The sequence below is a fragment of the Dreissena polymorpha genome, chromosome 5 (assembly GCF_020536995.1).
Source record: "Dreissena polymorpha isolate Duluth1 chromosome 5, UMN_Dpol_1.0, whole genome shotgun sequence".
NCBI lineage: Eukaryota > Metazoa > Mollusca > Bivalvia > Myida > Dreissenidae > Dreissena > Dreissena polymorpha.
The window spans coordinates 52,483,402-52,499,561 of record NC_068359.1 but is presented as its reverse complement, the minus strand read 5'-3'; the positions used below and the strand labels follow the sequence as shown (position 1 = coordinate 52,499,561).

The 16,160-nt window shown below is 34.8% G+C and overlaps 1 protein-coding gene across 1 annotated transcript in view; it reads left to right on the top strand.

Annotated features, from left to right (window-relative positions):
* The window catches only part of LOC127831225 (cryptochrome-1-like), a 60,814-nt gene extending 46,601 nt beyond the window's left edge, over positions 1 to 14,213 (top strand). The window contains exons 11-12 of the mRNA XM_052356211.1: positions 7,506 to 7,574; positions 12,544 to 14,213. Of these exons, the coding sequence (XP_052212171.1) occupies positions 7,506 to 7,574; positions 12,544 to 12,620 (146 nt within the window). The 3' untranslated portion in view covers positions 12,621 to 14,213. The remainder of the gene's footprint in view (positions 1 to 7,505; positions 7,575 to 12,543) is intronic.
* The last annotated feature ends 1,947 nt before the right edge of the window (positions 14,214 to 16,160 follow it).

Sequence of the window (16,160 nt, the reverse complement as noted above, 5' to 3'; positions counted from 1 at the left end):
TTTTTCAGTGATGATGATGTGGTTTTGCCATGAAAGTAAGGCATTGTATCTGTCTAATGATATTGACATGCTGTGTTTTTTTCCTTGTCGGCTGATTTCACCTCATTGCAAATATTTCTTAAGATTGATCAATCTTTTTCAAAGTGGTTTGGTTAACGCAGTTAGAATGGTGGTTTTTTTTCCAAACCTGAGGTGTTTCAAAGATTACATGTTTGTGTACTATGTTCTGTACTTTAAGTTAAACAAAGATTAATGCAGAGAATGAACAAAAGTTGAACATAAGGCCGAAAAAAAATGTTGTGGTGCCGGTAACCCGACCCTACCTAGGAAAATGCTCCGACCCTAAAGTTTTTATTGACCGTGCCGACCCTAAACTTTTTTTACCGTTTTCCGGTAGGATAAATATCAAAGCGATATCGAATTAGCCGAAAATTGTGAGAGCCGATTTATGATCCTCATTCATACCTGTACCTACAGTAAAATCATGCAGACGACGAGTGACGTAATTTTCATAAGTGTGTGATTTTATAGCAGTTTGTTGGCTTTGTTATCTAACACACTCATCGGACTACGGCGTACACCTCCATGATGAAATCTCGGCAACTTACTTAGAAGACAGATAATGGCAACCGGGTGACATCCTCGTTGATATTGTGCATTTCATGCATAATATGGTCAAAACATTTATTCGACACGTAATGCTCTTTAACAAATTATCGTTGAATTAATTACACAACACTGTTAATGTTTCGTTTGATTCTCAAATGAGCATTATTCAATTTGTAATCCAAAACACGCTTCCTAACTCGACATTAACAAATTATATCGTCAAATTAACAGTGCGTTATTCTTTGTCTCAATAAAAAGCGCGCGAAAATTATGCAGACAGGAAGAACTTCGCATGGAAAGTGTGGATATATTTTGTGTTTTATAAATAATAGACATAACGTCGGGCGATTTTCGCGTGTTCAGTGGGAAAAAAACATCCCGATCGGACGTTATTTCATCACATCTTTAAATAGTAACAAATGCCAAAATTGATTTGATACTTGAGAAAAATGTCGAATTTTTGTGTTTCTTGAAATTCTTGAGCACTTTTATTGTATTTACCAGAATTTGCTTTACAACTGGAATATACGGGATCATCGGGTAATGAGTAGCGACGGGAAAAGTAGTAAGTATATGCAGTAATAGATAGAAAGTATGGTTGATACGGAATCGATCGAGACGGGATTATGCGTATCTATGCGGGATAGGGTAAAACATTTTTAGCGAGGCTGTTTTTGGAGAAAACCCGAGCTATTGTCATAGCCAGCTCGTCGTCCAATGTCGGCCATAGGCGTCGTGCTTAAACCTTAACATTGGCCATAACTTTTTTAATATTGAAGATAGCACCTTGATATTTGGCATGCATGTGTATCACATGGAGCTGCACATTTTGAGTGGTAAAATTTCAAGGTAAACATCATCCTTCAAGGTCTAGGGTCGAAAACACAAAGTCAAGGGAAGTAATTAGCTTTAAATGGACGTAGTTATCTGACTTTCCGACGTATATATTTTTGTTAAATAAATCAAAGCGGCGCAGTAGGCGGCATTGTGTTTCTGACAAACACATTGTATCACAACAGTGGTAAACGGTCAAGGTCATCCTTGACGGTCTACGGTAAAAAATACAAATTTAAGGGAAGTAATAAGCTTTAAAAAGGGAGATTATTATTCAATATTGAACATAGCCACTTTATATATTTGGCATGCATGTGTATCTCATGGAGCTGCACATTTCGAGTGGTCAATCACAGTCACGGTAGTGGCTTTTAATTATTTGCTACTAAAAATAGAGATTTGTTAGAGACAATTATTTTCAAGGGAAGTAATTTATATAATTATTAATCTCATATAATATATTTCCTTACCAAGAATGGAAGTTCTTTTCACAGTTACTGTAGAGATTAATTATTTTGATTATTTATAACTCAAATGATTGATTTGTCAAAGTTTTTTTAAATGATATAATTATAATTTCTTTGATGTTTATTACATACCTGTGGACTCATGTCCATAGATACATAATTAACTCTGGCTATGATCTCTTTTAAACCACAGGCCTTGGTTGTCAGTGATGTCTGACATGGTCATTGTTGACTGTGAGACCTCCCCCTCCGTTGGATTGGACATAATTCAAGGGAAGTAATAAGCTTTAAAGGGAGATGATTTCTATACCTGCCAAATGATAAATAGCAATTGTATTTCAAAGCGGCACAATAGGGGGCATTGTGTTTCTGACGAACACATCTCTTGGTATAATTATCATTTCTTACCTGTTCTAATTTGTGAATGCTAGTTTTCATTAAATACCAGTGGATTTAGTCCATACATACATGATGAACTCTGGCTATGATCTCTTTGATAAACCACAGGCCTTGGTTGTCAGTGATGTCTGACTTGGTCATTTTTTTCTGTCTACATACCTCCCCTCCCCCCCCCCTGGTTGGATTGGACAAAGTCCAAGGGCAGTAATAAACCTTTAAGGGGAGATGATGTCTATACCTGCCAAATGATAAATAGGAATTTTATTTCAAAGTGGCGCAGTATGGGGCATTGTGTTTCTGAAAAACACATCTCTTGTTGTAGTGTGGCTTAAAGCAGTCACACTGTTCGTCTGGCATTCCATTTTCCGAACTTTTTTCCTTTACGCTTTCATGTATTTGACCTGATATTTGGTGTGTTAGTATACTTCTATGACCTACAGATGAAGTGCAAGTTTCATTCTTGTCCATTGAATTTTGGGGTAGTTATGAGCCTTAGACTTGGACATTTTCTCATAATAACCGTTTAGTTTTTAGCTCCGTTGTTTTTTATGAGAAAACCTGAGGTATTGTCATAGCCAGCTGGTAGTCCGCCATACTAAAACCTTAACATTGGCTCTAAAATCTAAGTGCTTCCACCTACAACTTTGAAACTTCATATATAGCTGCACCTTGATGAGTTCTACACGCCACACCCTTTTTTGGTTCACTAGGTCAAAGGTCAAGGTCACTGTGACCTCTTATATGAAACTTTTGACAAGCTTTCATTTATTCAAAACAACACCCGCAGCCGAGCATTGGCACCCGCTATGCGGTGCTCTTGTTTTTAAATGTCGTTATCAATGACTGTTTTTTATGCTCCCCGAAATTTCGGCGGAGCATATAGTTGCCAATTTGTCCTTCCTTACTTACTTACTTCCTTACTTCCGTCACACTTTTGCTATCGTTTCTCATAGCGTCTTCAATACTTAACCAATCGCTTTCATGTTGGGCATGTAGGTACCTTGCATGGACCTCTACCTTTTGATGATGTTTGAGGTCAATGGGGTCAAAGTCACTGAGGCTAATAATAGACTTCCTTCCGTCACACTTTTGCTTCCGTTTCTCATAGCGCCTTCAATACTTTACCAATCGCTTTCATATTTGGCATGTAGGTACCTTGCATGCACCTCTACCTTTTGAAAAGGTTTGAGGTCACTGGGTCAAGGTCACCGAGGCTAATAATAGATTTTTTAGGTATTTATTAACACATACATTGACAAAGCGCATCATCGGGGAGCATCCATCAGTGTCATTGATATTCTTATTTTTCTTGAGGAGTCATAGCGCACCAAATAACGCCATTTCACTCTACATATGTTATAGAACATGTCCGTACCCAGGCACTGGGCCCAGGGGCCCGCCCCCTCCCAGCTGGCTGTCAAGTTATGATCTTTTAATAATGGGTCAACTGCAAATTCTTCTCACATGAAAGGGCCCACAGTACACTTCTCCGCAATACAAATGCGCAGATGTGTTTTATTGCCCCAGATACACAAGGGGATTAGTGCTACTTTACTCTCCAGTGGAGATAAGCCCCTAGGCTATGTTTTCTTATCACCTTAATTACACACATCCTCGATCTGTCAATTACCCATTGTGCTCAATGCTTCATCTTTTGATGATTGGTGTAAAAACGTCTTTGATTGGACAAGGAAAGAGAAACAGCGAATGGATGGAACTGATACAGAGGGTCGTAGGTCTGGACGATAATAGTGTTATGTCTTTTGAATTCAAACATCCTCTAGAGTAATACCTTATTATACATGTCTGTGAAAACTGTGTTGTAGATGATAAACATTTCATTATGAATTAATTTTGAAACTTAAGAGGAGGTTTGATTTTGGTTCAAAGAGAAAATACTAGTAGGTTATATGTCAGTTACTGACATATAAGCATAGAAGTATTTTCTCTTTAAAATCAAACCATCTATACAATCATACTTTATGTTACATTTTATAAAAAAGTTTTTTAGTTTTAAAGGTTGCTTTTCCTTCTTCATAAAGTGTCATACATTTCTGAAATCTTAAGCTTGAAACATATGTGCGGCCGTTGATAAAGCATGTCACGATTTTATTACCATTTACCCCCCCCCCCCCCCCCCCCCCCCCATGTCACAAACTGTTATTACAAAATCATGGACACTCCACCCTGAAGTACGTCACAAACTCACTATTTCGAACATTTTTTAAATCAATAGAAAATTCAAATTTAATCTAAAATACAATACACTATTACACAGTATTAAAATTTAACTCACCGGTAAAAGAACTTTCACATTACAAGCTTTTATGAACGTAGGGTTGTTACGATGGTCATTACGAATATTTATCGACGTGTTTACCTCTAATACAAACGAAATTATAATTTAGATTTTCTTTTAACCTTTTAGTAACTAAAATGGAACAGTCCAATCAATTATGTTGTCATTGAAATATGTGTGGTGGTTGTGCCTATTGAATAAGCGGGCCCAGCCAAGTTGCCTGTTACACCAGAGAAGCAGTATAAAAGGGCTCACAAAATGTCTACTTTTCAGTTGTACACTGGTATGTAAACAGCAGAAAACAAAAATGACTATTTTCAAAAATTTTAAGTTTGTATTTAATATTTTCCAATGAAATTTAACAAACATATACTTTAGTATACATACAATATGTATATGTAATTTGGTGGTTGTAAGTTATTGTTATTGACTTACAGAAAAAAGTGTTTTGTTGTCAGCTTGAAATTCAAATTTCCCTGCAAATGCTAAGCACCGCCCACTTAAAAGGTTATGAACTTTTCTCAGCCAATAGCTTGCGGATGACTAAAATCAAGTTTACATGTAAATAAAGATTCAACAATATACCAAATTGCTGTCTGCTCAAACACGTGTTTCTGTTTATTAACACATAAATGTTATCAGCAAATCACTGGCAGATAAACCCAGCCCACTTGTCAATGTAGATAAACATTTTACCACCGCAAAAGCAAGCAAGTGAGATCCGGCTTTTAAAAATTAAAACAACACATTCAGGACATAAGCAATTCGTCTTATTTTTACATAAAACTTATTGAAATTTGTCACAAATGTTTGAAAATTATTTTTAAATTCTTCTAAAGAAATAATAAATAAATTAGACATACAGTTAATCTTGTATTTAGAGACCACTAAAGGAAGTAACCAAAAGCGGTCTTTTAATAAAATGGTCTTTAAATAAAAAAAGCCATTTGGGATGAATGCGGACCTTTGATTTTAAATCCAGATATAGGAAAAAGTATCTCCTTTTGACACAGCACAGCGATTTTAGCTTTTGTAATCAAATGAATCTAAATATAAATAAAATGAATAAAACATTTTTTCTACTTAAAAAAAGTTGTATTTGTTCTCTCTTATTCTTAATACAATATGAATGGTTTGCACGGAGAATGGTTTTTTTCGACTCCAAACTCATTCCCGATTAAATTTACGTGCACTTTTACTCTTCGACACTTCCAATACCCCAATTTTCTCATTTAACGTTAATACTTTCCGTTTTGACATTTTAATTTCTGCATGTAAGCTTATATATATCTGACTCGATTATTATATTATATTATTGGTAGAGGGAAATAAATAATACAACTTGATTGAAAACTAAATAAACACGCCTGATCGGAAAATTTGCTAAAACAAACTAATTAGCATAATAACAATTATATTTTTTAATGAACAGATTAAATCTTGTTACATGTTACCGATTAATAGTTTATTTGTTACACCTCTCGAGAACACTGTTATAATGTTTGTCGCGTCGGCGCATTGTTTCAGCAATAAAATCGGCGATCAAATTTTTCACTTACCGTCCCAGATAGTAAACTATTAAACCCGTAAACTGTTGGCAATACCTCACTGTATTATTCGACACTAAAAAATGATACGCAGTCAGCATTAACACCGGTCAGAACCGGTCATCGAGACAAAGGAAAATGGCTGGTTTGAAATCAAAACGAAGGTGTAATAGTTCATCTTATCGGCTTAGATAAACAATCAACAATGATTAGTCCCTGAACGGTCAACAGATTTACCACTTTTACCTTAAAGCGGTCGCTTAATTCAAGACTTGGGCATCAAAATACACTAAAATCAGCGGTCGCTGGTCGCGTAAGATAAAAGTAGCTTAATACAATAAAAAAGTCAAAATGAAAATATAGTTAAAACGCTCGGGCGGGATTTAAAGTGGTCGCATAAGATAAAAGTCGCTTTATTCAAGTGGTCGCAAGCACAAGATTGACTGTATATTTTTTTAATGAATGTGTGACATCACACATGGCCTGACCCCCTCCCCCATGTCACAGACTGTCACACTTACTTACTCACCCTCCACCCACCTGGAGCGTGATATACTTTATAGACTGCCCCTAATGGTTAATGCTGAAGACTTCAGAAAAGTGCTGATTTACGTGTTATATATCCATAAATTTATAGCATAAAATAATGTTTTTATATGCATTAAAATTCACCTTAAACAGTGCCTAATAATAAAAAAAATATTCGGGAGGGGCAACCCTCCTGCATCCTGCCTGTGTTGCCCCCCCCCCCAGTCAAACTTTCCTGGATACGGCCCTGTAGAAATAACGTATGGAGGGTGCAGCCCCCCCCCCAGCACTCACTGGGTAAGTTTCATGTGATCGTAAGTGGATGGGGTAAAACAGTGATTTTTTTTACTTTCAATTACGTGATTTAATTACATTGATATATTCTTTAAGCAAGCTGCATTCATTACGTTAATACACCCGTATTAAACTTAGTTTTTGGGCGTTAACCGGACTCATGGTGGTTGTTCTGTTCGTTTTTATCATAGGTTGAATCTCACCTGGCTGAACAAATAGTAAAAATGATAAATATACAAAGAAGACCACTACACAATAATGGGAACACTTTTCAATGGTGAACATAAAGGTTTTATGTGAAAACCGTCAGCTTAAAATGACTTTTAAAAACAGGCATCTTGTCTGGAGAAAATAACAAAATAATAAATCGACCTACCCTACCTAGAAATTTTTGCAATGTCACCAGAACCACAACATTATTTTTTTTAGGCCTAAGTTCAACTGTTTATACCTTAATTGTTTTTTCAAGTTCATTTTAAATTTAATGTTTAACTGTTGTTACATTCCTCGTATTTTGTGGTATTTCAGTGCAGCTTCCCAAGCAGATTGCATACAAGGCAACAGAGCAGGAGGTCTCAGAGGATAAACCAACCAGGGGTCAGTGTAACATGCATAAACATTTACCTGCATACCAGGTCTTCCCAAATCTTTGTGATTATGGCTAGACTACAAAGATTAATTAATATGAAATTAATTTATTCCACTTATTAAATGAGCTATATTTTTCTCATTGGTTATTTATAATCACCACAAAAACATATATGTTATGCCCCCCTTTTAAGAAGGTGGCAGATACATGTAGCCGTTATTTAGAATGTCAACCATCATGATGTCTCCATACGTCAGAGGTCAAGGTCACACTTAGAGGTCAAAGGCTAAATTTGGAGATAAAAGTGCTTGTTTGGGCTTTGACTTTAACATTCATCATGGACCACAAATGTCAACGATGAGGAGACTGAGTTTTGTTTGTATCATTACCTCAAAGGTCAAGTTAAACATTTCGAGGCCATACATTACATTTTTTAGATAAACAGCTTGACGTTATTGACATGAGTTCATTTTAGGAAAATATCGGAATATGGGGGCATCCATTTCGTTTGGACACATGTCTTGTTTGTTTCATACTTTGATACATTAATACAAAATATCATTTAGAGTCATTTTTATATTTCCTGGATATAAGTCTTTCTTTATTATAAATAAAACAATGATAATCATTTAGATTTGTTTTTACATGTATCCTTTAAAAAGCAAAGCACTTTTTTAACCAAAAACAAGTTCAGAAACAAAGACAAAAACAATTTTATCAAATTTATACCATAATTTGCATTCCATTATCTAAATCCTGGTCATTTCAGGACATATTGATTAACCTGAACCAAATATATGCGATTCCCAAAGTTTGTATGAAAAATGAGAATTTATAACCGATTTCATAGCATGAGTCACACAAACTGGTACAGTATTAACACGAATCAGAAATGCAAGGCATTTAATTAAATCCATTTCCGTCTCAATAACTGAATGTTTCTAACCTTAAGTGCATTGATACTGATGTGATGTTACAAAGCCTGTTTGGTTGCTAGGCAATGCTGGACCGATTCCTGCAATTAATCAGATAGTTGTTAGGCTTGTGTTTCTTTGCCGTTCTTAACAGTGTTTTAGTAATATCTCAATGGTCAGTTTACCAAGTCAAAGGTTCCTGGGTTAGCTGATTTAAAGGTATTAAGTCCACACACTTATGTCAGTTACTGACATATGCCAAACTGTAATCAGAAATATGGGTAGAATGGCTTCAGAAAGGATTTCATTTGGCCGCCCTACTTAAATCAGAGATAGGCGTAGAATTGCTTTAGAAAGGATTTCATGTGGCTGCCTTACTTGAATCAGAGATAGGGGTAGAATGGCTTCAGGAAAGATTTCATTTGACCGCCCTACTTAAATTAGTCATAGTGGTAGAATGGCTTTAAAAAGGATTTCATGTGGCCGCCCTACTTGGATCAGAGATAGGGGTAGAATGGCTTCAGGAAGGATTTCATGTGGCCGACCTACTTGAATCAGAGATAGGGGTAGAACGGCTTTAGAAAGAAGTTCATGTGGCTGCCTTACTTCAATCAGAAATAGGGGTAGAATGGCTTTGGAAAGGATTTCACGTGACTGCCTTACTTGAATTAGAGATAGGGGTAGAATGGCTTTAGAAAGGATTTCATGTGGCTGCCCTACTTCAATCAGAGATAGTGGTAGAATGGCTTTAGAAAGGATTTCATGTGGCCGCCGAACTTGAATCAGAGATAGTGGTAGAATAGCTTCAGAAAGGATTTCATGTGACCGCCCTACTTAAATCAGAGATAGTGGAAGAATGGCTTTAGAAAGGATTTCATGTGGCTGCCCTATTTGAATCAAAGATAGGAGTAGAATGGCTTAAGAAAGGATTTCATGTGGCCGCCTTACTTGAGTTAGAGATTGAGGTAGGATGGCTTCAGGATAGATTTCATGTGGCCGCCCTACTTGAATCAAAGATAATGGTAGAATGGCTTTAGAAAGGATTTCATGTGGCGTCCTTCTTGAATCAAAGATAGGGGTAGAATGGCTTCAGGAAGGATTTTATGTGGCCGCCCTTCTTGAATCAAAGATAGGAGTAGAATGGCTTTAGAAAGGATTTCATGTGGCCACCCTTCTTGAATCAAAGATAAGGGTAGAATGGCTTTGGAAAGGATTTCATGTGGCCGCCCTACTTGAATCAGAGATAGGATGAGATGGCCTTAGAAAGGATTTCATGTGGCTGCCCTACTTGAATCAGAGATAGTGGTAGAATGGCTTTGGAAAGGATTTCATGTGGCCGCCTTACTTGAATCAGAGATAGGATGAGATGGCTTTAGAAAGGATTTCATGTGGCCGCCCTACTTGAATCAGAGATAGGATGAGATGGCTTTAGAAAGGATTTCATGTGGCCGCCCTTCTTGAATCAGAGAGAGGATGAGATGGCTTTAGAAAGGATTTCATGTGGCCGCCCTACTTGAATCAGAGATAGGATGAGATGGCTTTAGAAAGGATTTCATGTGGCCGCCCTACTTGAATTAGAGATAGGATGAGATGGCTTTAGCAAGGATTTCATGTGGCCGCCCTACTTGAATCAGAGATAGTGGTAGAATGGCTTTGGAAAGGATTTCATGTGGCCGCCCTACTTGAATCAGAGATACGATGAGATGGCTTTAGAAAGGATTTCATGTGGCCGCCCTACTTGAATCAGAGATAGGATGAGATGGCTTTAGAAAGGATTTCATGTGGCCGCCCTACTTGAATTAGAGAGAGGATGAGATGGCTTTAGAAAGGATTTCATGTGGCCGCCCTACTTGAATCAGAGATAGGATGAGATGGCTTTAGAAAGGATTTCATGTGGCCGCCCTACTTGAATCAGAGATAGGGGTAGAATGGCTTTGGAAAGGATTTCATGTGGCCGCCCTACTTGAATCAGATATAGGATGAGATGGCTTTAGAAAGGATTTCATGTGGCCGCCCCACTTGAATTAGAGATAGGATGAGATGGCTTTAGAAAGGATTTCATGTGGCTGCCCTACTTGAATCAGAGATAGGGGTTGAATGGCTTTAGAAAAGATTTAATGTGGCTGCCCTACTTCAATCAGAAATAGGGGTAGAATGGCTTAAGAAAGGATTTCATGTGATTGCCTTACTTGAATCAGAGATAGGGGTAGAATGGCTTTAGAAAGGATTTCATGTGGCCGCCATACTTGAATCAGATATAGGATGAGATGGCTTTAGAAAGGATTTCATGTGGCTGCCTTACTTGAATTAGAGATAGGGGTAGAATGGCTTAAGAAAGGATTTCATGTGACTGCCTTACTTGAATTAGAGATAGGGGTAGAATGGCTTTAGAAAGGATTTCATTTGGCTGCCTTACTTGAATTAGAGATAGTGGTAGAATGGCTTAAGAAAGGATTTCATGTAGCCGCCCTTCTTTAATAAGAGATAGGGGTAGAATGGCTTTAGAAAGGATTTCATGTGGCCGCCCTACTTCAATCAGAGATAGGGGTAGAATGGTTTAGAAAGGATTTCATGATCAATCCACCCATTAGTCATGTTGCTGGGTCGGTCTTAATCTCATTTGAGAGTTCAAAGGAAGGTTATATCAGCTTACAGGAAACATCCGATCTTTTCGGATGCACTTTGTTCAGAAGAAATCTTGTTTGTTTTTAATTATATCAGATAACACAAAACATGTTTTAATGAACAAGCAAAAACATATCAGCTCTCTATTTCTGTAAAGATACAGTAGACATTAAGCAATTTTTAAGTAAGTTGTGTTGTGTTGATTCTAAATTTGATCCCAGAAACCTGTTTATGAAATTTGGACTTGATTATACTAATAATGATTATAAGAATTGTTGTCATAATAGCATAATTATGATGCAATTGTATCAAACATTCAATTATCAATCTCTGAATTTAAATATTGTCTTAAAGAATAACTTGTATTTTAGTTCAGGATCTAGAAATATTAGCTGCTTGGACCTCCTGTAAAGTCAATAGTGCTGTTTGCATATATTGATTGTTGTCTCCCTTTCACTAATCAAGGTGTTGCTGGTGATTATGAATCTTTGCACAGTCAAGGAACTCGAACTTGCAAATGATTTAATGACCTTGACTGTGGAAAAGCTATATTTTGAAAAAAAATACAAAGGATAAAAACAGTAATAATTAACTTGAAAATTGTTGTATATTACATTTAGATATAATGTTTTATAACAACAAAAGTTGGTTGTTATAATTTCTGCAGAAGTTACCTAAATAATTTTTAGAGGGAATAAACTTCAACTCAGATTTATTTTATCCTTGAAAACTTGTTTATTTTAAAGACTGAAGAAAAGAATTATATAAATACATTGATTCTTTAATAAACATTGTGAAAAATTTTAAAATTAATTAGGGTTATTGTGTCCGAGGCAGCAATTCATTGAAATCATATATTGACTTCTTATGAATCGTGTACAGTAATAATTAAGGTCTTAGACAGCTTAAAAGTCCAGGAGACAGTTTCAGTGAGCTGTCATAATTGAGTTGTGACTCATTAGTCATTGTATGGCAATTAAACCATTATGCTTTTTTTAAAACCAATGCAACTTGTAATGAAACCTAACTAACTCATGAGAGTTAATTGAATTATCTCTCGATTTGCAGAATTATTGCTATTTCATACATGTTTAGTTATGTCCCTACATAAGACACATCCGACTCCCCAATTTTTCTTTTAAATAAAACCATAAACATCAATATCTTTAATGGCAAAACAGATAATTTACAATTTCTTCACTATGTTTTTTTTTCACTGTGAGAATAGAAAACTGAATCTTAGGATTTGAAAATTAAGTTAAAATACCTTATTGAAAAACCTTTGTCTATTAAAAGAACACAGAATCAAATGAATTAGTGGTCAAGACATTAAGTCAGTGGTAGTTTATTTAATACTTACCTAGTGTTGCTTTTTTGTACTGACAGCAGGTACATGTATGCACTAGTAGTGTATTGCTCCACATTAATGTGTTTTCAGATAATCATCAATCGAAAGCAGACATAATCCCAAATGTGGAAGACGTGTTCAGCTCTGGAAGTGAAAGCGACGGATAGATATCTGTGAAAGCGTAACATTTTTTTAGAGAACTTTTCTGAGAAAAGTCAACAAAAAGTAATACTGTGTTTAATCTTTTTTAGCATTATTTTGTTGAAAAAGTGTAGCCTTTTTGTGTTAATAGAATGATCAGCATTCATTCATTGAGAATCCATAGCAAGAGAATGTTTCTGAATAAATTATACAGAACCTGCAAAAATAAAATTGAAAAGAAGTAACATTATTTGTTTTATATTTAATTTAAAGAAAATATACAGTTGTGATTTTTTTGTTTGTTTTTTGCTTCAGAAAAAAGTGTGAATGTAAAAATGAATACGTCTGTGATTTAGTAATTCTTACTTTGAAAATCTAGTGTGAAATGTTAACAATAATATTTGTATATATGTTACATGTTACTGTTGGTTTCAACAGACAGTTTGAAGTGTGCTTAGGAATTCCGCGTCAGTACACGAAACTGCACTTGTTTGACAATTAAGAAAAGAACATTGACTGAAAAGGATTACACTTCTGAGTACTTTTACTGGCTTGTAATATTGTAATATCAAAATGCACCTGCATGCCGTGCAGTTAGGAAAACAGGATTCGGAGAGCATTGCTTGAACTGTGAACATTCCTATTCAATCACCATGATGTGAAGTGTGGGAAAAAATATGTAAGGACAAACAATTTTCCTGACTGCAGAGAAATGGAATGGACTGTAACAGTATCGTTAAGAAAATAGGGAGGGTTTAACTTGTGTACATATATTTATTGTTATATACGTATGCAAAGACGTACATCTAAGTAAATATTCTTATTTATGTTAAATTGGTATTATAGCTCACCAATATTTACCTGGCACTGACTTCTATGCGTGAAGATATTAAAATACGATAGTCATGAATGTTTTGGTATCTCTTCTAGAAGCAGTTGAAATTAAAGTGATTTTAAAGTATAATGTTTATGGCCTTGCTAAACTTGCAAAATGTGCAAAAACAAAAGTGAATTCAAATATATGCACATTTAGTGCAAATGACAATGTAGCCGAGCCACACACGTTTCCTCTATATGACCCTTTATGTTGCATTCCATGTTTGTATGTTTCTTTTACGAATGCAACTGATGTTAAGATTTGGTTTTGTACTTGTTTGAGCAAATACTGTTGTTTTTTTATCATCAATGCACTTTTAGCAAAAGTTATAACCACCAGTTACGAAAATGGCTGTGAAATTGAAATTTGGTTAAATATAAACATGTAAAAAAAATTTGGTTACTCAAAAATCTGTCATCTGCATGTCAATGTATGTTGATAACCCTTTTATGTGAACGTTATTTCACCTTGATGTGAACATATTACACTTTGGTGTGAATGTTATTACACTTTGGTGTGAACATTATTACACTTTGGTGTGAAATATTGTGCTGTAGAAATTCATAGCTCATACTTCAATCTGAAATTATTATAAATACAGAGCTATTTGTGTTTGGTGCATTTTATTTATTTACATTTTTGGTGAATGTTTTCAAGATTGTGAAACATCACCTACATTCTTTGGCTTAATAAAGAAAAAACAACTTGAACAAAATCAAAATTAATTGAAATAAGTATATTGATGCAACACAGTATTTGAAAAAGTTTTTTTAAGAATTTGCATTTACTTTCACACAAATTAAAACAATACTGTACATATTGATTTAAGTTTTTATAAATAATACCATTGATAGTTTTTGGAGGTTACATATTATACTAAAGTATAAATATTTGTTTTATTTGATGCCCAATGTAGTTGGTTATTGAAATATTGTCATTTTATTTTGTTATTCACTGTCAATATGCCTCGAATGCAAGAATTTTCATTTAACTAATGGTAATTAAAATAATTGTGGTTTATTTTCTGTTAAATACCTTTTATTTTGCAATTATTTAGAATTGTATTAAGAATGCTCTTAGATTTGAATAATGGATGAGGTCACAGTCAATGTGGAACTATCATAGTATTTTAGTGTAACATGAATGTTTATAATTTCTAGTACCTATAATAATCGAGTTTATTGGACGCCTCAGTTTGCTTAAAATCAAATGGCTATCTCGGTATCTGTTAAAATAAAAATGTTTATGTGGCCAATTCCATCTGGACACAAATAAAGTTTCAAAATACCATCCCATTTTGTTTAAAAGCAGATTAAAATTAGCTTTTAAAAAATATGCAAGACTACTTTGATTAAGGTTTTGTGAGTAAAAATCAAGTGACAGGCACACAATTAATGTTGTTGTTTGTTTGTCGTACTTAATTTTCAGCAAGACTATGCTGAAGTTGAAACATAAACTTTTGTTTGTTAAGTATAAAATTTAAGTTATGGATTCTTGAATAATTTAGTTAGGCTTGTATTTTTTTTAAGATCATGAACACATAGTAGCAGATTTATGCTTATGAGAATTCGACATAACCTGGCTAGAAAACATATTAATATAACAATAGTACTCTGCGCACAATATTATTTAGAGTATACATTTAAATGAAATGATATTATGAATAAATACAAACATTTGATTTTTTTCATTTTTTTTAATCCTGTTATCCTCGTTTATTCTCTTATTTCGGCGTAATCTGTTTCACACAAACCTGTTTTGTGCATTTCATATCAAATGTTATTTCTATCAATGCATTTTTTGTACATGTAAAGTTTGTTTGTTTGTGCATAATAAATACATTTTGTCCGCTTGTCATGTTTTAATTCAAGCCGTCTCGTCACCATAGTGTGTTTTATACGTTATTAGCTTTTTTAGATGAAACAACCTAATCTACTTGCCCAGACTTGGGCATTTGGGTTGCACAGACTTGGGCATTTGAGCTAGGTTTATTTATTTTTTTGGTTAGCTAGTTTCTCAGGCATGATTAAGGGTTTTCATTCAAACTTGAAAAGTGTATTGACTATATTAAAATTACCCCATGTGCCAATAATGGTAACTATAGTTAAAAAAAATCAAAATTAGGGGCCGTTTTCTATTACACATGTACATGTACACTATATAAACAGGTACAAGTTTTTCTCTGTAAGCTTGTCTCTCATGAATGGCGTGTGTGAGTTCATTGAAACTTACTAATGTATCTTGCACATGAAAATAACCTCATGGAACCTGCTTGGTAACAAGTTTGAAATTTGTCAAAACGAGGCCTTTTGAAATTAAAACATTTGCAAAATTATCATCATAAAAAACGAAATATTGCATGCCCAACTACGGATATGTTGCAAGGTATACTGTTAAGGACATAATAAGGTGATATGTGTGATATTTTATCAGTTAAAAAGGTCAATACCTTGTTAAAACGTCCTGTAAATATTTGCAATTTGCTGCATTTTTTTTTGATAGGTTTAATGTTGTTTTCAAATAGTTAATGCCAGGTTCAATGTTGTTTTCCAAAAAGTTATGCCACACACATCGCTAGTTTCTGAATCCATTGACATTGCGTGGGGTGGGGGGCATCTGTGCTTGGTGGACACGTTTCTAGTCTTGAAAATAGCTTATCATATTTGTTTATGCAAAAAGTTTTTACCCT